The following is a 27,613-nucleotide window of genomic DNA, read 5'->3' as shown; positions in this document are numbered from 1 at the left end:
CCGTCCCTTCTCAAAGTTTATCCAGAAGATGTGCTCAGGCACAGAACGGAAAGGCAAGCACTCGGCTTGCTCATCTCAAGGATTAAAACAACGTCCTTGCCATGGGAACACTATCCACTTCTTACAAAGAAAATTGTTTTAAAGATAAATTCCGGGAGCGACCAGCTCTTCGACCGAGGCTCAGCCCGGCGGGGTCCCGCCGCACGGCAAATGGCGGCCCTGCCGGGCGCCGCGGGGGCTGCGGGGGCGGACGGGCCGGGCCGGGCCGGGCCGGGGCGGGGCGGTGAGGCGAGGCGGAGCCTGGGCACGGACCCGGTCCCGGTCCCGCTCCCGGTCCCGGACCCCGTCGCCTCCTGCTCGGCCGGTGCCGGCTGTGTCTGCCGACAGCGGTGACCCCCTCCCGGGCGGGCCGGAGGCTGCCCCGCTCCCTGCCCGGGCGGCTGCAGCGGATGCCGCGGGTCGCCGGAGGGCAGCCGGGGCCGGCGGCGTCGCCGTCAGCAGCGGCGTTTTCCCGGTAGTTAAGGCGCAGCCGGTCGCTTGGAGCGGGGTAAGTGGGTGAGGTTCTCTGTTTTTTTTGGTTGAAGAACGGGATTTAATAAATACCGAGTTCTACCTTTGTTTGTTTACCGACGGCGAAGTGGCGAGAAGGGGCTGGGTTTGCGCGGCGTGCCGGGGCGCGGAGCTGTGCGGCTGGGTACGGGCATCCCCCGAGTTCCCAGGACTTTCGCCTTGTTTAAGCAGGGAGCCAGGCCAGCGAGGATTTATTTATTATTTTTTTTTCCGCGTGCTATTTGAAGCAAAACTAACTCCTGGAGCCTTTTCTCATGTTTTCTAGTAATGCAGCTGGTGATGTTAAACTGTGCGTGTGTGCTCGCAGCGTTTGAAGTTATTGGTGCAGAAATTCCTGCTGTATGTTCAGCAGGACACAGGGCTTTGGGAAAACAAACCAGCAGATCCAGCTGAAGAATGTGCCTTGCAGCGCTGGCACGTGTCTGAGCTGGTCAGACTGCACTTAGTGTGTATAAATAAGCCCTCCGTGCAAACTCTGGAGATGCAATTCAAGCGTAGTGTAGGTGACAAAGACTGCAGAAAACTTTTGCTTTCCGGTTTTAACTAAGTATTCACGGAGAGGGGTCTCTTCAGTAAAGTTTTGGTTCTTATTTTTTAAAAGATTTAGGTGTTCTGCTATTTGCGACAACTGAGAGCACCTCGTAAATGTGCTGGGAAAAATGCTGACTGGAGTATTTTATTGAAGCACGGTAAAAGTTAGGTTACGAATGTCTACGCTCACATTCCTGGTTTGGGATGTTTTCTCACCGATGCAGAGTGCACCAGAAACCTGTTTTTTCTGCAAACAGGACTTAACTTTTTGGGGGAGAATGGTAACGTCTGGATGGGGAAGGGAAAAGAAGTTTTAGAGCTTGAGACTCTTACATATGAACTGTTCACCTTCCTGTTAGCTCCATTTTCCATGTCTGGAGGTCATGGCTTTTTTACATGTGTAATAAAAGAAGAAGGTTAGCTGAAGGCAAAACATCAAATAGTCTGCTTTATTGCATTGAAAGTGCACCTACGGCAAGAAAATGTTATGAAAAAAAGCTTACCTACTTCCCTGACTATTTGTATGAGTAGCTATATGGAGAGCAGTGCTTAGCACCGCACCATATAACTAGTCTGTAACTAGTTTAGAGCACAGAAGTAGTTTGTACTACTAGAGTTTGGCCAGACCTTACACTTATACGTAACTGATGTTAGAGCTGTACCTTGCACTGTTGGGAAATTCTGGACAGAGGCAGGTCCTCACTTCATGATCTGAGCTGGTTATTCTCCTTCTTCCTCTCTCCTTTTGCACATACACTTATTTTCAATCCCTTCAAAAAATATTGGGGTGTATAAACTTAATGGGACAGCTTTTGGACGTTGCTACCCAAATCTAGATCTCTAAATAACAAATTAATGCAAGCTCTGAAGTTTATCCGTGCATGAATGTTAACTCTGGCATCGTGCTTTTACACTGTTGGGCAACTGAACTCCACCACAACCGCTCTTTCACTCCTCCTCAGAGGAAGTGGGGGAGAAAACACGATGGAAAAAGGCTCGAGGGTTGAGTTAAGGACAGGGAGATTGCTCACCAATTACTGCCATGGCCAAAACAAACTCAGTATAAGGAGATGAGTATAATTTATTGCCTATCACTAGCAGACTAGAACAGTGAGGAACTAAAAACAACCTACAAACAGCTTTCCCCCATCCACCCTATCTTGCCTTCTCCCCCTGAGCAGCCCAGAGGAATGGGGGCTGCGGTCAGTCCCTAACACTTTGTCTCCGCCGCTCCTTCATGGTCACTCCCTGCCCCTGCTCCACGTGGGGTCCCTCCCACGGGATGCAGTCCTTCTGAACTGAGCCTGTTGGGGATGCCCACAGGCAGCAGCTCTTCAAGCACTGCTCCAAACATGGGTCCATACCACGGGGTCCACATCTATCTTAGAGGTGCTTTTGGAGAGGAATCCAGATGAGGATTTTTGGGTAAGCGAATTAGGAATCGTACTTTCTGACATGACTGTCATCAGTAGCTATTAAAAATACATCTATTCAATTAAGCAGTAAGGATTTAATTATGATATGCCTTGTTAGTATGAATGTTCAGGCTTTGTGACAGGGAGAAACAGAATATCCTGCAGTTTAGGAGAGAGTGGGCCTGTCAGAAAATGTTAGCAGTAGCTTCCATGTAGTACTTCTCATGTTAAGAGCTCTGCAAGTTTTATGTGGTGTGTTAATCTCTGGGAAGGTACTAGCACTTGTTTATTGGCCACTAAAACATGAGGTATGCTCATGCATAGTATGAGCATGATGTAAATGCTGATGTAAAAATGCTGATGTAAATGCTGATGTAAAAACGGACTCTGAATATACCCCCCCATCCCTACATCCATCCTCCCCCCAAGTATACTGTGTGGTTCAGTGAATATGCTAAGTGTAGTATTTCAAATAGCTTCCCTGCTTCTTGTTATTCAGCACTTAGATTTGGGGAAGGAGGTTTTGAAGCATACTTTTTCATCACGTATTTGTTGTGTCATTTCATCCATGGCTTCCCAGGGACGCTACAAACACTAGCTGGGGACCAGTTTTAAATTTGTTTCTAAACATGGCCTGTTTAACATTTTGATATGCAATCTGTGTGCCAAGGCGTTCAGGACTTTTTTTTTTTGGTTTGGTTTGGTTTGGTTTTATTTTTCATCCAGAGGGCTGCTTAATTCTAAAATAAGGTTGTTGATTTTAGAGAAATGACACAGCTGTACATGACTGCGTTTCTGCTGCTCGGTAGCGTGTTATAAATCCCTGCCTCTGCTCATGGGGAGGAGTTTGGATGTTAAATAAACTACTTGCTGAAGCCCTCTGCAGTTCTGCCGTGACCAGAGCACTTGTGTGAGATGTTTGTGCATTCCTAATGATAACTCGTTTCCCAAACACAGTTTAAGGATGCTTCAGTAAATTCAGTGACATGCCATTAGCTTGGTGACCTGCAGAAGTACTGTAAAAAAAAAAAACAACAAACATTTATTTTCCCATCTTTTCCAGGCCAGAGCACTGTGTTATGGTTTAAAGAAAAAAAAAAAAAGGGAGGGGGGGAACCAACAAAAAAGACTTCTGTGCAGTAAAATGTCAGCTACTGTCAATAAACAGTTTGCATGAGTCTCTTCTGTGACTGCTCACTGGCTCCCCAAAATCTGCCTGCAGAGCATGAGTTGTGCAGTCGCTATGGCAATGCTGGAGAGGGGACTGGATGGCAGCAGGAACTTCGGCCTCTTCTCCCCTGTTTATCCTCTAATTGGGGTGATTTTTTTTTTTTTGTATAGAGAAGAGAGGCCCCATGGAGGGGTGTGCTGTATAAAGGAGACAAGCAAGCATGTGCATGAAGTGAATTAAAGATGATTTATGTATCTCGTCTAAATGGACAATGGGAAGAAGGAAAACAAATGATGAAGAGAATGCTTACTAGTTACCGTACTGATTTGATCAAACTTGTTTTTATGTCTTCTAGGAAAAGTTTTTTTCTATTAAAGGTGTTTGCTTTTACTTGGATTACCATTTTGGGGTTCTTATGGCTTAACGCTGTTCTCAGCCAACTTAGTAGAAATACTCCTACCACTTCTGACAGTGGATGCTGTCCTGTTGAATGTTTCCCTTCTGATCACCTGTTTGCCAGCGAGTGGGGCATGAGCATGGGGATGGCCCGTACTGTGTGCTCAGGTATGTACCTGAAGTCCAAGGGTGCACGGAAGCGTGTGCTACCAAAAGCATGTTACTGAGACCTGGCCTTCCCAGCGCCTCTCTGTTCATGGGTACCCTTCCTGAGCCTTCTGAAGGAACCACCTGGGAAGTGAGAACCATTGATGGACCCAAGAGAGATGCTTAGACTTGTTTTGAGTATTGACAGTTGCCATTCTTGTGGCTAGATGATAAATCAGAGCCTTTAATAAAAAGGCTAGATGATAAATCAGAGATTAGCCTTTTTTTTTTTTTGTCATTCTCATTACCTTTTAATTGTAAAGTCTGTGGTTTTGGATCTTTCTTAAATACCAGTCCAGAATTGGTGGTGTGGTACAGTGCAAGATACGATCACCTTTCCTCAAAAACAGAAGAGTTCATTGTAGCTGTGGATTGGGAAAACTTTTTTTTTCTTTATGTTAGAATCTTCATTGTAAGCCTGTGATTCTTGGATGCTTTGTTGGTGGAGATGGGCTTCTTACTGACTTCTTTGTGCTGTTGCAGTCGTTGATCTATGTGTTTTATAATGTATCTGCAGGCTGAAGGAGTATTCCTGTTTTTCTAGAGTGCCAACTTCATGTTAAAGCTGGTGTGCCCTGCAGCCGTGTACTTAGTTGGATCAGTGAGCAAGCTCGTGTGACTCGCCCTGGCTGCGTGACCACAGGAGCAAGGAGGGAGGCTGTGGGCATCATGGCTTACGGCATACGGGGAGATCAACTTAAGCTGATCACATTATGCTCAAGGGCAGTCATGCATGTGGTTTTGTTGTCTTTTTGAAGCAGCTTTTGCAATTACTTCACGTTTGAATGCTAGGGAAGGTCTGTTAGGGTGGATCCAGGCATGAGGAGTTCATTCACAGCACCTACTGGTTAAGGTTGAGGTAGTTATTCCATGGGAAAATTGAAAATGCCTTTGAATAGCTTTGCTAAATTTTCATACAACTTCTCTCTTCAACTTGCTGAGCAGGGGAAGTGGAGAAGGAGGCACGGAGCTCTTCTCACTGGTAACCCGTGATAGGACACAGGGAAATGGCACAAAGCAGTGCCAGGGGAGGTTCAGACGGGACGCTAGGAAACGTGTCTTTACTGTGATGGTCGTCAGACACTGGAACAGGCTTCCTAGGGAGGTGGTTGATGCCCCGTGCCTGTCGGTGTTCAAGGGGCATTTGGATAATGCCCTTATTAATGTGCCTTAATTTTTGGTTAGCCCTGAAGTGGTTGGGCAGTTGGACTCAGTGATCTTTGAAGATTGATAATGCACTTCCAAGTAAATTATTCTGTTCAATATAAACTGGAAGGTTATCACTGTCTAGCCTTGTTTTGTAGTGAGCAAGATGAGCTGCTTCTCTGGGGGAAACCCTCTTCAGTAACAGCCACACAGCCTGTAGTAGATACTAGAGATGAGAATCTGGCAGCACTGTTGCTTTTTTCATTTTATTTTGAAAGCTTGCTGTAGGTTTTCCCTCGTGTGCGAATTTACTATTTGTTTGCAGCTTTTTAAGGAATGAGACATGACCCAGAGGTGCAGAGAAGCAGGTGCTCCATTGAGCACCGCTGTACAGAATTTGTCCCGAGTGCTGGATGCTCTTCAGGGACAGCGCATTTGGGCCAATACATGGACTTGACGTTTTAATAACCTAATAACCTCTTACCCTTCTATGTTTGCTGCAATGTTTGCATGTTGGGTGCCTTTTTTCCCCAGCATAGACAATGTCCAGATGTGAGATTTGCTTTATTCCCATTGCAAGTATGAGCCCTGCTGGACACAGGCAGCATTGTGCTGATGCTATTAATCATAGAGTGGCTCGGGTTGGAAGGGACCTTAAAGATCACCTAGTTCCAACCCCCAATTAAAAATGTTAACTTTTTCACACTTGTGTGTGCAGTATCAGCAGCTGTATCTGTCAGCTGTGCGTGACTCAGGACGGAGCAAGTTACTCCTGCCTGGCATGGAGGTTGTGCTCCTGGCGCAAGGAGTTTGGAATCCCACGTGAACAGCTTCTCCCAGCTGCGCCCATGCTCTGCGGAGCCAACGCTGTAAATACAAGTTCACGTTATGCTTTGAAGTCTGTCTGTATTTTTGACTCTTAGGCCAATGACTTATTTTTCTAAAAGTAACGAAATGAGTGATGCAGTGGAAGACTTCACGTATATATCCAAAACGCAAATGAAAGCCAATTTTTCACAGTCAGTTTTGTCATTTGCTTGTGTTTGTTTCACATGTATAGATTGTAGATTTTTTTTTTTCTCCATCTAGGAGACATAGAGCAGAGTTAAATAAAAGTGCAGCCATATGTAGTCTCAAAATTTGAGGCAAATCAGCATAAATCAAGCAATGTTTTACATAGAAGGTGTTCTTCATTTTTTTCTTTGTGTAGTTAAGTAATAAACTATATGGTGATAAAGGAATATGGCTGTAAAACTGAGAGATACATTTGCCATATTTTACTTGGATATTACAAGGACTTACAAATGTTTAGGTTATTTTATATACCATATGTGCTTTATTGCTTAAACTGCAGAGAATTTGTACTTCCCTGTGAAACCATTATGCTTTATGGCAAAATGCTTTAAGAGTCGTCTGCGTATTTATACAATAAACAGTAACAACTCATATGGTGTCATTATGGGACAGCTTTACTGTGGCATGCATAGTATGGAGAGTTTTGCATTAGATTTCTAGTTAGCATGTGGAGAGTGGATGATGATGTTCCTGGAAATATCATTTACATGCATTAATGTATGGGGGCCATAGTCTCTCTGGCAGGGCAGAAATAAAACTGCCAGGTGTTGTCCACAAATGGAGCAGCTTGTGCCAAGAGTTCAGCTGGTTTTGAAGGGTTTATTTAACCGTTTTGTTACAGTGTGTGTAGGTATATGTGCATTGCTAAATCTTTTTTTTTTTTTTTTTGAGCTTGAACCAATGTGCAATGTTGACATTTGCCTAGTAAGATCCCACCATGGAAGTAGCACGCCTAAGAGATGTGCTCAGGTGTTACAAAGAGAACTTACTTAAAAACTGTATATAGTCTAATGCTTTTTACGGCACGCGATAGTCTCTGGAGCTAGAGAGGTGACAATGAATGTGTTTATGTAATTATGCTTCTCTGTGTATTTTGGAATATGAATACACTCTATCAAACATTACCTTCACTTACTATATGTTTTGCAAAAGGGTCTTGTTTCCCTTTTATTCCCTGTTTAACTGACCTCACTCATCTTCAATATTTTTAAAAGGAAAATAAGGAAAAGAAAAACAAACATAAAACCAGGAGGCAATCCTTGGGCAAACCTGTGAAGGCAAGTCAGCTCAGGCTGCGAGCTGCCGTTGTGGGAGCTGTGCTGTGATGGAGACTGTCCTGCAACCAGCCCCTTCATGTTTAAATCCACAGGGATGCGCCTGAAGGTTTTACCTGGTGCCAGAAGCTGGGAAGACCTTGGGACCGAGATGCTCAGGGGGTTCACTAGCAGCTGCATGACCCCCAACGTTTTTCAGCCTGCAGACAGCCCAGGCGGTCTGGGTACTGTGATGTGCTGGGCTGTGGATAGCACTGGCTCACGTGCTGGTTCTTCCCTGCTGTAAGGGGGGTGATGAGAAGCTGCTCCATCGGGGTGGTGGAGACACAACTGGAGGATGTCACCGTCCTCAGCTAGCTGAGGACCAAGGTGTATCTGGATTAAAAATACCATAGTCGATACCTTCAATTGCACCTTGCAGCAAGTAAGTTGTTGTTACCCTTTCGCCGCAGGAACAGATAGCGGCATCCCCCCGCAAGGCACAGAAGCTGAGTAGTATTTTAGCTGCAGATTTGATCTGGGATTTTAGAAGCAGCAAAGGACCTGGTAATAGCTGCAGCCTATAAAATCTCTCAATAATAGGGTAGGAATCCTCTTCCTTACATCCTCAAGGTATCAAAGTGAAGAAGTTACAGCTGCAACTTCTGTTCGTTAAACACTGAGGGACTGAGTTAATTTGCTAAATGCAAGGATTGTTTTCAGGCAGAACACGATGGGTTGAGCTGAGTCACAGCTCTTGAGTTTGCTGCAGTCAAATTTAAGATCAGCTGATGTTTCAGCCAGCTTTTTGTTTGTGATTTTAATATTCTAAAAATGGTATTTCCTGTCACATATCTGAAGGACATACCACACGTGCTTGTAATTTAGATGTTATGGGCTGCATAGCGTACGTGGTCAGAGAGATCAATGGCATCTTGTATCGTTTTCCTGTTACCTAAAGTATTTGGGTTATGCTTACCTGGGTCCCAAGGGAGCTTTTTGGAGCCAAACGACGTCTATTTTACAGCCTGATTTTAATGCCTTTTAAAGGAGGAATGTGCTAATTCTTAAGAAGGAATTTGAAGCACTTTTTAGAACAAAAGAGGACTTGAGAGACAGGATTAATTTATTGTGTCGTACAGATGTAAAAGCATCCGAGAACAAACTACATAAAGTAGGTAAGACTATAAATGTGTGTTTTTCTTTTAAGGACTAGATGAATGGTGCTGCCTGTAACAGAGGAGAGGGTGCATTTCATCATATTAGCATGACATTACAAAAATTGCTTTTAAAGATCCGTTTGGATTTTTTTCTCCACTCCCAGTAGTTGCTTTCAGTAATTAGTGAGCAATAGCAGTGGAATTGCTATCTATTTCAACACTTGCTTCTTGCCTGTTTTTTTTTTTGTTTTTAATATCAGCATCTTTTTTTTTTAAACACATTCCTGAACAAGTAATAAAAGGTGAAAGCTGCAGTTTTTGACGGGTACATGAATGATACTGTAACTGCAAATGAGAGCTCCATCTGCCAAAGTGTTTCCTTTTGTAGACATTTATTGACTGAGGTTAAGTATATAGCAGTTACATTTCAAACATCTTTATGAGTGTGTTTTGTAACAGAAAAAACATGCTGAATAATCTGCAACATCACATTTTAAAAAGGCTGAATAGCAACAGAGGCTGGAAAAAAATAGTTCAACATCTGGAAATAATAAAGGGCACTGAAAAACTTCACTTGAAATGTGAAAGGGAAATGCACTGGAAAATGAATATTTTTTCCTGTAAACAAGGTTTGCAAATGTTCCTGTTTTATATTTTCTTCCTCTTCTGCACGATCTCAAGTTTTTGTGATTTGCCCCTTCAGTGTTGCAGCAGCGGGACAGGAAGGCTGTGCTTTGTCAGGCTCCCGAGTGCACCGTCACTTCCGTTCAGCTACATCCATGGAGCCCAGGCAGCAAGAAGGTCTCTCAGTCTCCTTGCTCAGCGTGGTTTTTCACCCTCAGTATTTTTCTCTGGCTGGCAGTCACTTACCTTTCATAAATGCCAGATGGGGATGGAGCAAGCCTGAAAACATCGAAACTTCCTGCTTGCAGAAGCAGTCAGTAAATACTGCAGAGGGGACGGAGGAGAAGGCTGTGAAATAGGAAGAAAACATCATGACCAAATATGAGACCAAAGAGCTTTGATTTTTCTTTCCACTGCCACACTTGATTTTGATGAAGTGACTGAGTGGGTGAAGGATACAGTAGTAGTTTTGTGTCTGAGCTGTGATTGTCCTTTGTAACTTGTTTGCTCATTTTCTCCTTCTCTTTTTAAGTGGGGAGGAGAATACTTATAAAATAACTAGCATAGTGCAAATATTTTTCTTGAACAAAAAGGTTGAGAGTTCAGAAAAATAATGAAGGACCAAAGGGTCCATGCCAATCCCTTGTTTGTTCAACAGCAGGGTGAGTGTCTTGTGTCAGTTTATGATGCTTTCTTAAAGGCTATAAGCTGGCCAAGAAATAAGGGAGAAGTTTTGAAAAATAATGACTCGTAGGATAAGATTCCACTTGGCTGAAGTTTGTCATCTCTAGAAACAGACAGTTCTCTAAACGCTGCAGATGAGGAATGGCTTTTGTGGTTACATGATTATATGCGTACATCCTTGCTGTGCAATTAAGAAATGGCTTGACTATGGCTGTTTGCGTATGAGGGAGAATGGCTCTAAATTATTGTTATCTAACCGTAATTAACAGAGTAGTATGTGTGCAGGTGGTTTTGTGCGCATGAACTCTGCCTTCCTTGTGCTTTCCGGCAAATGCGAACACACTCTAACACAATAAGAATACTGTTTTGCAGATGAACGATGTTTATGTAGGACCTGTGGTGCTTCATTGTACTGGATTCCTCTGCAGTCAACAGCAATTTATTTCTCACTTCTGCATTAGTCGGGAGCAGTGGGGAGGAGAACTTTGTGGATGACTTATCTTGCATAAGGATACAATGAGCGTTTACATTTCAGTGCATGGTTTAGAACAACAAAGGCAAGACAATTATTTACTGGCTACAGTCTTGCTCAAAGGACATCTAGCTGTGCAATTCACCAGTTACTCTGTTTGATAAGTGCATTAATTCGTTTGAAGCCTGGTGCTTTTTCCAGGACACCAGCCAATTCAGTGCTTGGCAGATGCATATGTTGTTACTTACTTGGCTTTGACGTGAGCTTCAACAGCTTGTATCTCCTCCAGATTCTTACAGTCTACCCTTCAACAGGGATGTACTGCTCATCCTTATAGGTAGCTCTTGCTTGTTTATAAGCCATTCCACCCCTCCTCTAACTTTACTGTGATGTCTGATCTCTGAGAGCATAAGTCAGAGGTCTCTGAAGAGAACAGAGACATGTAACACACAAAGTACATTTGGCTGAGTAACAGTTTAAACTGAAAGAGGGTAAGTTTAGGTTAGATAAAAGAAAGAAATTTTTTACTGTTAGGGTGATAAAGCACCAGGCCAGGTTGCCTGGAGAAACTGTGGATGCCTCATCCGTGGAAGTATTCAAGGCCAGGTTGGTTGGTTGGGGCTTTGAGCAACCTGGTCTAGTGGGTGGCATCTCTACCCATGGCAGGGGGTTGGAACTAGATGATCTTTAAGGTCCCTTCCAATCTAAAACACTCTGTGATTCTATATGATTTGTAAACTGCATGCAAATTTTAAGCTTTGTGTGGTTTGAGTATTGTAAGGGCTGGGTTTCTTGGTTTTGTCTTTCAATAGAATTGATTTCTGATTGTGTCTGTTCTTTCTTTATAGATGCTTTGAGGGTGATATATCTGCGAGTGCTTCAGGTTTCTCTTACAAGATGTGTTCCACAAATCCAACCAATTGGGTTACCTTTGATGACGAGCCACTCTTCCAGTCACCTCAGAAACTGGTTGATAATCACAGCAGTTGTAAAGCAAATGGCCTTAAACTCAACCTTTCTAACGTGCATGAATCTTCAAGTCGATCATCTTCTACAGGCAGCACTCCACTCTCGTCTCCTGTAGTTGACTTCTACCTAAGCCCTGGGCCCCCCACTAACTCTCCACTGACCACACCAACCAGAGACTACCCAGGCAATCCGTGCATCCAGAACCCTGGGATTCATATCCTGTATCCTATTCCTGAATGGCCATCAAATGTTAACCTTCCATCACCTGGGGTTTGCTCTTCCCTCGCCTTGCAGAAATCCAGCAGCCTTCCTTTGACTAACGACAATCCAGTTAAGACTTCGTTCTCCAAATCAACAGATGAGGGAAACCCTGATCTGCAAGGAGGCTGTGACAAGTCAGGAGAGTCGTTGACACTGGGGCGCTTCCCCCACTTCCAGAGTGACTGTGGCTTTTCCAGTCCCTTTTGGAGGGAAGGGTGCGCACTCAGCACATCACCAGCTAATGTTAACACGTGCAGGAAGGACAAAGCGATTAACAAAGGCATTTGTCATTCTAAAGAAAAAGAGGTTTACCATGATCAGAAGAGCCTTAACCAGGGCTCCTTCAGCTACATCTGTGAGAGGCTTGAACACCTGCAGGCTGATGGCTCTGACACTGTGGGAAGCTTACCCATTTCCAGTGCTCACGTGTGGCACAAGCAGTCCCCAGCTGTTCCTCACGGCCTGTTCAGGAGCCGGAAAGCTGATGGATGGCCATTCATGCTGCGCATTCCTGAAAAGAAGAACATGATGTCATCTCGGCAATGGGGTCCTATTTACCTGAGGGTTCTTGCAGGAGGTGTGTTGCAGATGTACTATGAAAAGGGCCTTGAGAAACCTTTCAGAGAATTCCAGCTGCAGCCACACTGTAAGCTATCCGAACCCAAACTAGAGAGCTATAATGTTTCAGGAAAAATCCATACAGTGAAGATTGAGTGTGTCTCTTACACAGAGAAAAGGAAGTATCATCCCAAAGTAGAAGTGATCCATGAGCCAGAGGTAGAGCAGATGTTAAAGTTAGGAACCACGGATTATAATGACTTCACTGATTTCATTGTAACAGTTGAGGAAGAGCTTATGAAACTTCCTACCGTTTCTAAGCAAAGGAGAAATTATGAAGAACAAGAAATGACTCTAGAAATAGTGGATAACTTCTGGGGGAAAATCACTAAAGCAGAAGGAAAGCTTGTAGAAAGTGCTGTCATCACACACATTTATTGTTTGTGTTTTGTGAATGGAAGTACTGACTGCTTTCTAGCTCTGAACGACCTGGAACTCCAGAAGAGGGATGAGCATTACTTTGAGAAGGATGTGGAGAAGAAATGGATCAACATTCTTGATTGCTATTTCCATAGCTGTGTCAAAACGCAGGAATTTGAGCAATCACGAATTATTAAGTTTATACCCCCTGATGCCTATAGGCTGGAGCTAATGCGTTTCAGGACACAGTACCATGGAGAAGACCTTCCGTTTTCTGTGAAGGCTGCAGTAGTGGTTCAGGGGGCATATGTAGAACTTCAGGCTTTTATAAATATGTCTTCAGCTACAACACGTTTACCCTCTGTGAAATACTGTGAAAATGTTATGATACGCTTTCCAGTTCCTGTTCAGTGGATCAAAGCACTTTGGACCATGAACCTCCAAAGGCAGAAGTCCCTAAAAGCAAAAATGAATCGAAGAACATGCCTTGGTTCTTTACATGAGATTGAATCTGATCCCGTAATACAAGTCTCGGTTGGAACAGCGAAATACGAAAGTGCCTACAGGGCTGTTGTGTGGAAGATAGACAGGCTTCCAGATAAAAACTCAAGTAAATAATTTGCGCTATAAATTGATGGGTTTGGGTGCACGTCTTCTCAGGACTTTGCCCTGTTTTTATGCTTCTGTGCCTCCATCAGCTTCAGTACTTCTGATTTGTGTCTATATTGGTGGTATTGGGGGAAGCTGGACTAACCTTTCAGAAAAAATAGCCTTTTTTTTTTTTTTTCAAGGGCATTTTCCTAATTCAATGGAGGCAGATGTATTACTGTCACTAATCTTAAGGGTGCAGTAGTGTGGAAGTGGATCTCATCGTTCTGAGTAAACCTCAAGCCTATAGTAAAAAATAGATGGGAGGGTTTATGCTTCACAGGTTTGTGCTGGACAGTGCAGGGATGGGAAGCAAATGCTGGTAGATGAAATGACTTGTTCACCCAGTGTCATACAGTTAATAGGAAAGGTGGTACTGGAACTGTTGTGTCCTGAATTTCTAGCATCTTTCAAAAAATGGTGGGTATGATATATAATTAGAAGGTGCTGTGGTCATACTTGTAGCAACTTGGCTGTGCTTCTGCAAAGGCTGTTATCTATTGCCTCTTTATGGGTTTGTGTATTGAGATGGTATGTTCTTGGCAATAACTGCACTGCCAAAAATGCCTCCCACTTTATTCCTGTTTCTCTGTGGTGCTAATACCTCTCTAGATACTTGCTGCTGTAAAGCCAGTTAAGTTTATAGTCATGCACATGGGAATTGTTAATTTTTCTCTAAGCAAAATAGTTGGTTTATATTAACTGAGGGAAAGACAATTTTGGAGGGCAGGAAAATATAAATATATGGTTTTAAAATTCCTGTTTTCAATCATGTTTAATCATGTTCAATCATTACTAGGCCACGTCATCTTTTTCTAAAGGCATGCAAGATCTTGACAAAAGTATCACTCTGGTTTAAGATCTGTAGGGTGAAGGCACTTGAACCTTTTCGTGGATAGGCATTTTATGTATGTGAGACTTTGGGGATCTGTGTGAGACAAGGGCATCTATTAAAGTATTTGCCTAAAACATCTGCAAAATCTGTACTTTTAAAAAGGCAGTAGGTGCGTAGTATTTACAAATAGCTTGGGCTAGTCTTGTAACATCCTGACTGTCTGGACAAACTACCACTTTAAAATGTCCAGAAGAGATTCAGTCTTTGAATTCCTGGTTTCAGGTATGCTCGTACTAATCTGACATGTCCACTCACTACCTCTGACAGCTAGACGTGTGAGCAGGTGAGACTTTGCATTCAAAGCAATTAAATACCCCCACCCCCCCCAACAAGCAAACAAAACCTCCTGTGGATTACTTTCTTCTCATTTTTAACTACCTGTAAATTATATTAAATCTGCTTGGTAGTTTAATTAAGATTTTTTTTTTTACAGTTTCATATTTGAATACTTCTGATTGTTGCTTATGTCACTGAAGTGTCAGATTGAAAGAAAAACTGAAGCAGGAGCAAATGAAAAAGGAATACTATCCTGAGCCTACGTATGAACTAGATTGCTTTTGGTATTAAAATGCCATTCCAAAGAGTCTGGCATCAACATGCTAATGTGGTGTTTGTGAGAGTATGAATTACTACTGCATGCCTGCTGGCAGAGTACAGTGAATCTTTTTACTAATGATACTACATGGAAGTAGCAGTGCCTTCCGTGTTGTACATTGGGTCTTGTTTAGGCGATGAGGTCTTTTGAACCTCGAGCAATTTTGCCTTTCAGTTTCTATTGATCTGCACAGTGCGAGAGAGGGCACAAATGCTGCAGTGGTCAGATTGAGAAAGGACATTGTGTTAACACCATCTTGGTTCTTCCCCTTCCTTTTCTTTGGAAGAAGCTGTGGTTGGCCTTTAGCTATGGCCAATGCCATACGTTTTCTCCTGGTTCCTCCCAAATTGTTGGTTATTTGGAGAAGAGCCCTCTACTTTGCATGCTGCTTGCTACCTTGGTATGTCATGTTCTGCTCAATGGGGGCAGAAGAGACGCAGCAGCAGTGGCTGGACTAATGCAAGGCAGGAGGCTGAGCCAGAAGTGATGGTGGGGGTGTGCTTTCTCAAGACTTATGGGACTGCCTGTGTGGGTTGCTTTTAATATTTTTTGCTCTTTAAGTACTGAAGGGCTGCAGTGAGGTCTCCCTGGAGCCTTCTCTTCTCCAAGCTGAACATCCCGCAGCTCTCTGAGCTTCTCTTCATAGGAGAGGTGCTCCAGCCCTCTAAACATCTTTATGGCCCTCCTCTGGACCCAGGATGCAGTTGGCCTTCTGGGCTGCAAGTGCTCACTGCAGGCTCATGTCGATCTTTTTGTCCACCAGAACCCCCAAGTCCTTCTTTGCAGGGCTGGTCTCAATGACTTCTTCTCCCAGTCTGTACTCATGTCTGGGATCACCCTCACCCAGGCGCAGCACCTTGCACTTGGACTTATTGAACCTCTTTAGGTTCACATGGGCCCAATTCTCAAGCTTGTCCTTGTCCCTTTGGATGGCGTCCTTTCCTTCTGTTGTATCGACCGCACCACTCAGCTTGGTGTCATCTGCAAACTTGCTGAGGGTGCACTCGATCCCACTGTCAATGTCGTTGCTGAAGATATTAAACAGCACCAGTCCTGAGTTGGACTCCTGAGGGACACCGCTAGTCACCAGCCTTCACCTGGACACGGAGCCATTGGTTATAACTCTCTGGTTACAGCCATCCAGTCAATTCCTTATCTACCAAATAGTTTGCCCTTCAAATCCATCTCTCTCCAGTTTAGAGAGAAGGATATTGTGTGGTGCTGTGTCAAAGGCCTTACAGAAGTCCAGGTAGGTGACATGGGTTGGTCTTCCCTTGCTGACTGATGCAGTCACTCCATCACAGAAGGCCACCAGATTGGTCATGCATGATTTGCCCTTGGTGAAGCCATGCAGGCTGTCTTGGATCACCTCCTTGTCCTGCACGTGCCTTAACATTGCTTCCAGGAGGATCTGTTCTGTGATCTTGCCAGGCACAGAGGTGAGGCTCATCAGTCTGTAGTTCCCTGGGTTTTCCTTTCCGCCCTTGTTAAAAATGGGAGTGATGTTTCCTTTTTCCAGCCACCAGGGACTTCACCTGACTGCCAGGACTTTCCAAATATGATGGAGAAAGGCTTTGCAACTACTTCAGCCAGCTCCTTCAGAACCCTGGGTTCTATGTCATTGGGCCCCATAGACTTGTACCTGTTCAGTGTCATCAGGTGGTCTTGAACCTGCTCTTCATTTACAGTGGGAAGGACTTTGCTCCCCCAGCCACAGCCTGGAGGTTCAGGGACTCGAGATATGAGAAGGCTGACTGGCAGTGAGGTAAAGAACTTGTTGAGTACCTCAGCCTCCTCCATGATTGTTGTTACCAGTTCTCCCTTCTCATTTACCAGTGGGGGTACACTCTCCTTGGTCTTTCTTTTCTGGCCAATGTACCTATAGAATCCCTTCCTGTTATTTTTGCGTAATAAGCCCAGCCAGCTTGCTGTCCAGAGCACTCTTTCCCCACCTGGCCAGGTGTGTCTGAGATCACAGAACCCCAAACCCTGAGCCTGGCACCAGCCACATAGCCAGTCGTTCACCTATCCGTTCATCTCCTTCTTGGGTCCCAGTCTGCCGCTGGGAGGACAGAGGAGAGCACAGTTCATTCGTCTTAAGATTTGTTGTGCACAATTAAACTCAGATTTATGTTGTTTGAAAGTAAGAACTACTACTTTTTTTTTTTTTTGGTGGCATTCTACAGTAGCTTAAACTTCTGATGGTTGAATAATTCCTCTGGCTGATATCTGAAAAATCATCTATATCCTTGAAATGCTCATGTGTTTGAGGAAACATTTCAGTAGAATTACTGCCTGGTCAATTTTAAAAGCCTTTAACCAAATATTCTGCACACATTTAAGCTTTCAAAAATAAAACTGTCCTAAGTTGTGGCAAAAATCTTAAGACAGTCAAACTAATAGAAATATGTAAACATTCATAATACTTTTATTGGAAGGAGAAAAAATATGCTGAGGCTTTTGCTTTCAAAAGGCCTTTATTCAAGGCTTAGAAAAAATAAGGGGAGGGAGAGGGGAAGGAAAGGTTATCTATTGTTTATAGATTGAAATATGTTAGTATCTACTGGATCTTTTAAACTGCTTCCTTGGAAGAGTGCTGGCCATGCCAAGTCTATGTCAGCTGTGAGATACCCCAGATTTTTAAAAGCTGCCTGTGCTTATTCAGATACATAAATGGAGAGTTTGGAGCCTGAGTGTTAGTATTAATTAAAAAAAAAAAAAAAAGTTTAAAAGGCTTGGAGTTTGAAGAATTGCTCAAATGAAGTTTCTGCAAATGGTGTGAATATATACTTTGTGAAAGCAGGGCTTACAATGTTCTGCACTTACATATATAATGATTTCAGCACAGTATTGCCTCCAGTCTTTGCGCTGGAGAAGCTACGCATGTGTGCTGCCTGGGGGAGCTGGGGAGACATTAGTCTTATAATCACTACGTTTTAATCTCTTGCTGTGCAAATTTGCACCCTGTGGTGTTTCCTGCAGTGCCACCTCAGATAAGGTTGCTTGAATGCTACTCATACGGGTGATTGAGTGCTAAATAGTGTGAGTAAAGGCAGCAAAGTTAGGTTATTAATTTTTTGTGAAGTGCTGTCTGAATGCTAGGTGATGGTTTGAATTTCATTTAATAGCATGTGGTGGGATTTTTTGTTGTTTGTTCTTCAAAGGAAGGGAGCAAGAATTCAGAACATCTTTGGGTTTGCCAGATCGTCACATGTAAAATAGGGAAAGACTTAGGTGTCTCAATTCCAAAAAGTTGTAACAAGTTGCCTAGACACCTAAGACTCGTGTTTTCTGTCTCCTAAGGTAGCCATTAAAAGCTCAGTTATCTCCCTAAATTGTCCAGTTACCTTTCAGGAGTGATTCAGTTCCATCAGGCCAGATGGTCAATGTCTCCACCATGCCTGAAAGGGTACATTTTGGATAGCTAGCTAGCCTTGCGTCTGCGTAATATGCTAACAATAAAGCTCATGTATTAGCTTTCACTGGGCAACCGTAAAGACGTATACCCTGCCTGCTGTACCTGCTGTAGCCAACTCGTCTTTCTGCATTTTCTTTGGTTCTGGCCACCATCTCACTTATTCAGCATTGCTGGCTTTGTTGTCGTTGATGTTGGTTGTTTGTTTTGGAAAAAAAGTCTTACACATGCAACCTCTCTTCCTTCTAACTCCAGTGTAGTGCAAGGCTGGGAAGCAATAGTTTTGTGGAGCAGAGGTAACAAACACTATCCGGTTTTAGGAGAAAACTAAGGCAATGCTCACCATCTCTTGAAGCGTTGGGTAGTCATGTTGTTGTCTGACAGCTGGTGGGAAGGGGTTGCTACATGCTCCTACCATGGCCCTGTGGTGGGCAGAGGAACTTGTTTGCAAGTGAAGGGGTGAGTGCCTCTGGCATTGGTCTTGTGCAGGAGGTAGGTGGGCTGGGAGGAGTTCTGTGTTTTGGGGGTAGCTAAAAGGGTCCAGGGGAGGCTGCTCCAGAGGACCCAGGGCAGTAGCCTGATCCAGATCCCAAAACTATCATCTCTGCTTTTACAGGCTACCTCTGAGGGGAAAGAAAGGGTCCAGAATTTACCAGATCCCAACACTGAGACATTGAGTGCTCTGCCTCTCACAGTGTACGTTAGCTGGAATGTGAGCCCAGAGGGCTTTTTAAGTGTTAGGTGATACCTGAACCATAACTATGCCATGTCTAACAGAGACCCTCTAGCAGCAGGCCATGAGGAATGGCTCATTTATGCCTTCATCTGGAATCAAGCGGGCATCTGCCGTGAGACATCTACCATCAGATAGCTCTCCAGGAGGATGCCAAGCAATTTTGTGGTTTCCCATTCTTGGAAGACAAAATACTTTTCCAAACAATTCCCATCACTACTCATTTCTTCATAGGCCTCCCTCCCACAGCAGGAAGATGCTGAATTTGATCTCCAAAAGTCCCTAGATGTGTACACCCTTTTCCTTCTACCACAAAGGGACTCCAAACAAGATGCTGCTGGACAAAACCTTTCTCCTCAGATCCTTGGTCAGCCATAGCCCTAGAGGCTGAGAGAAACCCTCTTCTTACCATGTGCCATCTAGTGTTACGACTGCTGCTGTTTTGCCTAGGGTCGAGTTGCTGCCTGTGCAGTGTGACGCACACTTTTGTAATGAAACCTGGGGGATTTCATAGCCAGTGGCTGATACTCTCCCATGGTGCAAGACAACATCTGCTGTGTATATAGAATTATTTTCTGAAATCTGGTTCAGATCTCTTAACATTAAAAATAGTTACAGAAGAAACATTTAGGATAAGGACTGAATGCTGTATATGCTGGAAGCAAGCCTGCAGTGGATGCTTGTAAACCAGCCACTTAGAGAGTCCAGACAGTGCAGGAATGCACTTGTCCAGTGGCAGACATAGTCCTGTCTGAAGTGGTGGCTGCAACAATGCTGCTGTGTTTGTGTGGCTTCGGGTGAACCGACAGAAAAACACTTGCAGTCAGCAAATATCTCTTAGATTGTTGATTATTGTTATTATATGTGGAGGAGAAAAAGAGTTAGAGATTCTGTCCCCACCACACCATCTGAAGTTCAGGGGCTGACAATCCAAAGGAGATTTCTCGTTCCTTTTTCCCCGTTCCTCACCATTTCTTCCAGGCAGTCAGATTTTAACTGTCGTTGAACAAAGGAAGGGAGAGAGAGGGGATTTTTAATTATATTAATAATACTTTAGTAGCCAATACAAAAAAGTAAAAAGGTTGTTTTAGTGAGTATGTTTAAGACAAACATGAATTTCATGCTCTTTAACCCTGGATTGTTGGGGGCCTTTTGACTTCCTTCCAGAGTTGGGATGAAATCTGGAGGGCAGTTTATCGAATTAAACTTTGTTCTGGTGAACTCAGGGACCAGTATATTTGACAGAACTCTATCCATCAAAAGCGATCAAAGGTAAATTACTTTCTAAAATTGCAAACGGCCTGGCTTGGGCAGGTTTTGAGGCAGGTTGTGGGGGAAATTCAGACAAGGTGCTGCTGCATATGTAGCTTCCACCTGCCGTGCAAGAGGATGTGCCCAGCCCAAGACTCCTAGGAGCACTGGAGATGATGTGGCTGCTGTAGGGAAACTGCTGCGGGTTCAGCTACTTCTTATGGAAGGACTTTATTATTATTATTTTTTGTCTTGTCAAATGCCTGTGAGCATTTGAATATGGAACGTTACATGGATGATTCCTATGGGATAGATAAAGCTCGGTGTATGTTAGCCCCATCGTTAGCATTTTCTTCATTTGGATGCGAAATTGATTCCTGCCACTGGAGAAAGTAAGAATGGGACACTTTTGCCTGAACTTTGAGGTGCCATTTAATATAATGGATAAAAAATATATTCTGCCAGGCTTGCCTTCAGCAAAATATGGCCAATCCTTTCTCTGCCTTTCTTTGCCTGCAGCCAAATGGTAGTTTGTTGTTTATGCTGATGCTTAAAATCCTGGAGAGGAGGGGAAACACGAAATTGCTACTTTTTTGCCCTAAAGAATTTGGAGATGCAGATGCGATAGAAAGGGTTCTTTTCGTTCTATTATACTGCTTTCATGCAGTGATTCTGCTGATGTTTCTTTGGAAGGCAGGCGTTTCACCCTGGTGTTCCTGTGGGCCAGGTGAAGGAGCAATGGTTTTCCATGCCATTTCCACATTATAACGGGACAGTTACTTCAGCAGTATTTTCTTTTAGAAGAAGCAGGGTTATGTTCTTTTCCCAAAGCAGAAACAAAGCTAGGAAGGGAATCCAGCTAGCCTGTATCTTGGCAGCTGGGATGTACCTTGTTTGAGCTGCAGTCTGAGCCATACCTTTATCTTCCTGCTATAGACAGACTGTAATAAATGATGTTACACAAGATAGTGCTAGCTCTTGAAAGGAACACCCCAGGAAAATTCCTACAGCAGAGAGCCCTGGCTGTACACAGGGAGGTATCTCTGTCTTGGCTAAGCTGGGGTCTTCCAGTTTTTATTTTTCTATAACAGTAAAGTAAAAAATATATTCTGAAGTGAAAACTGAGATTCTTTCCTAATAGTCTGAATTTAGCAGCCATTTCCCTACATTTGTACTACTCTTTTCTTAATCAGAAGCTGAGAGGATCTACTAAATCACTTGTAAATTAATTTGTAAAACCACAATCATTGTGGAAAGTGTGCTGAAGTAGAAAAGATGATAGAATAATGTACTATGTAACAGCTATGCATTAATAAAAGATAGAGCTGTGGTCTTCTGCCAGCAGACTAACCATGCGTTATGAACAAAGCAAAAATAATTAACTCATTTTGTGTGTGTTTGTTGTTTTTTATGTTTTCCAAGGTTCAGATCATCCACACAGCCTGTCTTACAAACTCGAGCTTGGATCAGACCAGGAAATACCTTCTGACTGGTACCCATTTGCTACTGTACAGTTTGTCATTCATGATACCTGTGCATCAGGAACAGAAGTCAAGTCACTGGGCTTAGAGAGTGATGTGCAGCCGCAGAAACATGTGATTCAGAAAGCTTTTTACAATTGCCAGGTATCCGGGGCTGTTTTTCCAATTTTTTCCTTCTCTTCCCCTACCCCACTCCCTCCATACGGTATTTACAGAGCAAATCTGCTTTGTATTCTAACCATATCTTGCATGTGCTTGTGATAATGACTTCAAGCAAAAGAATCATTAAAAAATAATTCCTTGTCTCATCAAAGATGATGCTGGAAGACAAATGCAGCCTTATTTTTCCTCGGTGAGCTATATTTGGGAGTAGTGGTTTTGAAATCTGTTCAGTCTGGAAATGTTTTGATTCTGCGTCAAAGCTCTTATTTGTGCCATTGCTGCAAATCACACTTTTAGTGCCCCCCATTGTTTGCTAATTCTACCTGTTTTTTGTTTTCTAACTACAGGTTGAAATTGAAAAGAAGTGGATTAGGCTTGATGGAGAAGATCCAGATAAGGCTGGCAACTGCTTAATGCAGTGAAGGAGAACCGCGCGCGTCATCACCATGATATTAGTAGGAATCAATTCACATTGGAAATTCTATTGTTAGAAAAAGCGCATTGATCGTGTTTATCCTAAACTAGGTCATCAAATATATTTTTAAGTGCTTTTGGGTTTGTTGCTGCAAATCAGCACTCATTTGATTGGCTTGTGTTCAAGTCAGGTTCCTGTCGTGGGAAAAACAGGATGAGCAAGGTCTACTTGTAAAGATTTGCAGGATGCGAGCACTTACTTGACTGATTGTAATATATTTTTTTTCCTGTTGCATATCTCTGACTTGGGAATGATCTCATAGTCCATATTGAAACCTAATGACACTGCTCAAAGAGTTCATGTCACTTGGACATACAATGCTCAGCAGTACAAATTGCCAGAGCACTTATGCGCAGACCAGCATATGTGTAAGGTCCGGCAGGACCAATTACAGTTTTTTTTAGTGGCGTTTGAAAACCTATGTCCCCCGTGTTTTTGTTCTCCTTAATTTATGTGAACAAAACAAGCTGTAATATTATTCTCTATGAGAGCCTCAACTAATGAGTTATAAACTGGGTGATTTCATTGGTAAAATGGGAAAAGTTCCTCAGCAATAATATTCCTCATTTTTCTGTGGCAGGGAGTGTTTCCTCCCCAGCACTTTTACAGGTTCACTCAAAGTAATCTCTTGGGCAAAAAAAAAAGAACATATGGCAGATGTGATTAAAATGTTTGTGCCAGCATCAGGCTTTTTTTTTTCCATTGTTGCAGCAAGTGAGGGGGCATATTCTCATCATGCGTAAAACGGTCCACTCCTATTTCATTTGATGAAGCTTTGATAATTTGCATCAGCCCACAGGCTGAAAAAATGGTGAGTTGCTACTGATTGTGCCTTTAGGATTTAGGGTCCAGATGTTGGTTTGGAAACTGCAGAAGCTGCTGCATTGCTGCTTTGAAGAACTTCAAGACAGAGGGCATTTTTTTTTTTTCATGCATGGAAAGTGAGGTATTTTCATCATGCTGCTGGCTCTAATGGCATTTTTGAGGGGAAACAATGCAGGAATAGACTATTGCAAGGGAATTGAAAGTGTGACATTTTAGCAGGTAGCTACTAACCCTATATTAATGTGTTAACTTCCTATTATTGTAATTTAGGAAAGTTTTTTAGCATTTCCACATAGCCATTATCCCCTTAGTCATTTTATGCAGGCTGTAATTCCAGCTCTGTTAAAAAATCTGATAAATTAAAAAAATACTTGTGATAATTTTTTTCCTGCAGTTTTCCTAAAATTATCCTTACTTCAAACTGAAATTATTGGAGAATAAAAATACAGTAATACACTAAGTCTTACTTTATATTTTGCCACAGCTTGTAACTGTTTATATGAGCACTGTGTAAAAATACAGATAAATGTTATTCCCTGAAAGTAGAAAAATGTGGGATATGTACTGAGAAAATTACCAGTCTGAGGAAACAGAAGGCCATAATATGAACATAGTTCACCATAATAAACTTTTCCACCCGTTTGGAAGCTGAGAATGAAATGCATAATAGATTCTATAGTAAGTCCTGGGGGCAGGTTTTTATGGGTATTACATTGCCAAAGCCCCAAATAGACTATTATGGTATTTTGTCTTCTCTATATATCCTTTTTATTAGCAGGTTATATTATCATAAATCTAAGCAGGAATTTGAGTACAGTAGGTATCCAAATATGTCTCAGATGCGGCATCCTCCATCCCTGTTCTGACTTTAGTAGCCATTAGCACCTTCAAGTCATGTTTGGTTTGTTTTTATTCACATTCAATTTCAGTTTGTTTACTTCTCAGCTGAACTGAGTGGCACAGTGAATAGTAGGGCAAAATGTTCATGCTTGGCATCACAGCAGAGCTCTGCAATTCACTTAAATCCGTAGTTATACCAGAGCTGTAAAGCAGCATTTTAATTCATCTTTCTTGGTAGTGAGTCCACATTGTATCTGGTATGGTGCAAATGATCATTCAGCCTTACTGAACTCGTTAACATAAAAAGATCAAGCTACAACTTTATCTGTGTAGCACAATCTTGGATTTCCATCTGAGGCTTGCCAGACTCTCTGTTACTTTAATAAGAATTGGATCAGTATCACAGGGAATCCATTCCACAGAAATACTCCTGTATTGGAAGAAAGCTACTCTGTTTAATGCATAGCTTTCAATTTAAACCTGACAATTAGGGAAGCCTAAGGCTGAATAATTACCCTGTTCAGATTCAAACTGCTGTTTGTATACCTTGCTGTCAGAATATTTAAAAATATGAAGCACTTTAATGAAAGAAAGTTTGGATTGTCTGACTTCCCCCCATCAATTCTAACTTCCTATTCTACTGCAACCTGCTAAAGCAGAAACACCCTGGCTTCTCCTTTGTAATATTTCTTCTGCATTCTCTGATGCCATTGAGTATAACCAATTGAATGAACATTCTCTGTGTTTAAGACTTATTTGCTAACATTTTCTATGAACACTATAGCAGGTGATAGTGAGTAAATATACTGGTTTTTATTCTTTAGAAATCTGGGCAGTAAGTCATCTAACTGTATTCTGGGAGATGAGGAACAGTTGCTAAAATGCGTGCTCGGTGTCCAGCTGGCAGAAGGACTGGGGCTTTAAATAGCCCATGAGGTACATTGGCATCATATGAGGAACCAGGTTTCACACATATCTGTTCTCTGCATGTCCACAGCTAGCACCTGCACTCACTGAAAGTCTTCCAACTGCTTAGGTCACATACGATGCTGACACTTCACTAACATTTACTGCAGGGCAGTATTTAGATATTATCTGTATTTCCTTCACAAAGGAGAAGCACAGTTGGTGTGTTCTAAATTTTAAGTGTAAATCAATGAGAACGGCTATTTTCAAAGTGTTTATTTACAAAGCGTTGTATTTGCTCAAACTGACAAACTTTTTTTGCATTAATCTTTCTTATACTAGTTGTGTTAGTGTAGGTAAATTGTATTTGATGTAATTTTGGATTCAAACACCCATTGAAGTCAATGGAAGTCTTTTAACTGACAAAATGGGATCTGCATCAAAGCCTTTAAGAATAAAGGAGAGTGGGGAAAAAAAGAAGAAAGGAAGAATAGTTATAACGGGCAGGAAAAAAAAAACACTGTAGAAGATTCTTGATGCTAGTAAATAAGCAATCTTCAATGCTTGCTTACTGCAACCAGAAGAGAGCACAAAAACGAGGACAGGAGGTGTTACTGGATGTCAAAGCTGAAGCCTTGCAGTGACTGGGAATGATGTTCTGGCTGCCTTTGTGCAGCAGCTCTTGAGAAATGAGGATGATGGTGCACTCCATTGAACGTGATGCCAAGCCATGGTCATCCTTATGCTCTGTGCTTTTTTCCAGACTCCATATTAGTTGTCCAGAAGTACTCTGCATCTGAAAACATGTGTTCACATGTTGCATTTAGCTGCATTTATTTTACTTGACAGACTTCTTAGCTGCCGTATTGGTGTCCACATCATTTTACATTTATTTGTCTTTTTGTTGACTAAACACAGTAATTAACTGCTGCAGTTAGTAATTCTTAGCTGTAATTTTGATAACTCTGAAGCAGTGCTGTTATTCTTAATGGAAAATATTTTATTTTTGTCTGTATAAATATAAGCAGATCATGCTGATGATCTTGTAATAACACTTTGTAGATTACATATTGATTAGAAAAATAAAATTGTATTTCAAACTAGCAGTTTCTTGTCCCCTCATTAAAAAATTATCAAGCTCATTTTACGTTTACTGTAATTAACTGGTTGATCTTGTACCACCAAGTATTGCAGTTTATTACAAAAAATAATTCTGTGTGTATGAATGGGGGACATCACTCTTAGCCTTAAATAATGCTGGTCACAGAAAGCTGAACATGCAAGATTAAAAGCAGGAACTTTGGTATCATCCTGATGATATGCAGAGGTATGTTACTGCTGTAACCTAGTTGGACTGCTCTCTAATGTGGGACCTTCTTTTCTCCATTCATCTGTAATGTTGAGTCAATTTTACCTCCTAAATGTAAACATTGACACCAAACTTTAGAAGAGATCAGAAATGGAGGGAGCAATCCGTTGCCTCAAGCAAAAACAAAAAAGGTTATTTTAGCCGCCTTTGTGGAAGGTCATAGCATGCAAATGAAAAGCGTCTCCACAGAGCCATGAGAACTAGTTACTGATTTTTTTTTTTTTTTTTTTTGCTGCTGATTATGTAGTTAATACTGTTAAAGGGGATGTGCAATGCTTGCATCACTTCAGGTAGATCTGTTCAGTAGACTTTGGAGGAGGAGGAAAAAAAAAAGTGAAACGATGCATATGGTCAAGTATTAGGAGAGCAGGAATCCAACAATGTTTGCTCTGGAAGGGAAGCCCAAGGAAAATGATCCTTGAGCAATGGGTCCTCACATAAATGCTTCCAAGACTCGACACAGCAGTGCAGCTTAATCTTTATGTGTCTGTCATTCTTCAGTAGAGTTGACTTGGTATCAATTAGGCAATGCACAAGAGAACGTTACTGCCGGACTGTGCTTGAATCACCTGTTTCTAATTCATGTGCCTGCCTGATTTTAGCAGTAGCAAATTGTTGGTGCTGCAAAAAAGTGCTGCTGGTGTAAAGGGCTTCTGTGGTTGCTCAGATTTATCCCTCTAAATTATTAAATGCAAAGTTAGACATAGCAAACTGGGCTTGAGCAAAACATGCCATTCTTCCTTTACTTAACTTCACACTCAAACTGCTGGATTTCAGCAATCATCTGCCCAGCTGCTGGATTAAAACTGTTGAGGAACCATCTGCTCAACTCTAAAACTCCCAGCAGCCAATTCAGATAATAATGTTCCAGGCGCCTCCACCTACAGCCTCCCACCGCAGCCTGACTCCGTGTGGTTCTGAACATGCGTGTAGCTAGTGCCTCGTCGTCCTGCTCATCTCTTAGGCACAGGAGAGTGGAGCTGGGGAGCCCAAGAGCAGGACTGGAGCTTTTCTTGGGGACGGAGGGAGGGAGGTTGAATATTTAGGAGAGGCAAGGTTTATTTCATCCTTTATTAGGCTTAATCATGCTACAAAAATCTCTGGGTGTATCAAGGAGCAGAGCTGTACAGAACTATTCAGTGTATTCAATTCATTGGCAGTGCCTTTTTTATACAGCAGTTGTGCAGGTCAGAGCCCTTCTTGTGCTCCCCTACGTCGTGAAAGTTTGTCATTAAATTAAACTAAGGGACAGCTTTTTCTACAGTTCCTCTGAAGTTGTTTAAATCCGGTAAAAAGGGAGGCATTTGAGGAAACAAGTGTCACACA

At 42.5% G+C, this 27,613-nt stretch overlaps 1 protein-coding gene across 3 annotated transcripts; it reads left to right on the top strand.

The window, feature by feature from the left end:
- Positions 1 to 276: 276 nt before the first annotated feature.
- STON1 (stonin 1) lies at positions 277 to 26,024 on the top strand. 3 transcript variants are annotated; one of them, XM_013192466.3, is made up of 4 exons: positions 277 to 547; positions 11,333 to 13,302; positions 21,652 to 21,854; positions 22,220 to 26,024. In XM_013192466.3, exons 2-4 carry the CDS (start codon positions 11,382 to 11,384, stop codon positions 22,292 to 22,294), a joined length of 2,199 nt encoding a protein of 732 aa, XP_013047920.2. In that variant the 5' UTR covers positions 277 to 547; positions 11,333 to 11,381; the 3' UTR covers positions 22,295 to 26,024. The 3 variants fall into 3 exon arrangements, with proteins under 3 accessions (XP_013047920.2, XP_013047919.3, XP_066849666.1); XM_013192465.3 differs by lacking the exon at positions 277 to 547 and adding an exon at positions 2,397 to 2,526; XM_066993565.1 differs by lacking the exon at positions 277 to 547 and adding an exon at positions 9,496 to 9,990.
- Positions 26,025 to 27,613: the final 1,589 nt, after the last annotated feature.

The sequence above is a fragment of the Anser cygnoides genome, chromosome 3 (genome assembly GCF_040182565.1).
Source record: "Anser cygnoides isolate HZ-2024a breed goose chromosome 3, Taihu_goose_T2T_genome, whole genome shotgun sequence".
NCBI lineage: Eukaryota > Metazoa > Chordata > Aves > Anseriformes > Anatidae > Anser > Anser cygnoides.
Note: the sequence above shows the minus strand (reverse complement) of the source record. Positions and strands in the feature narration are given on the sequence as shown.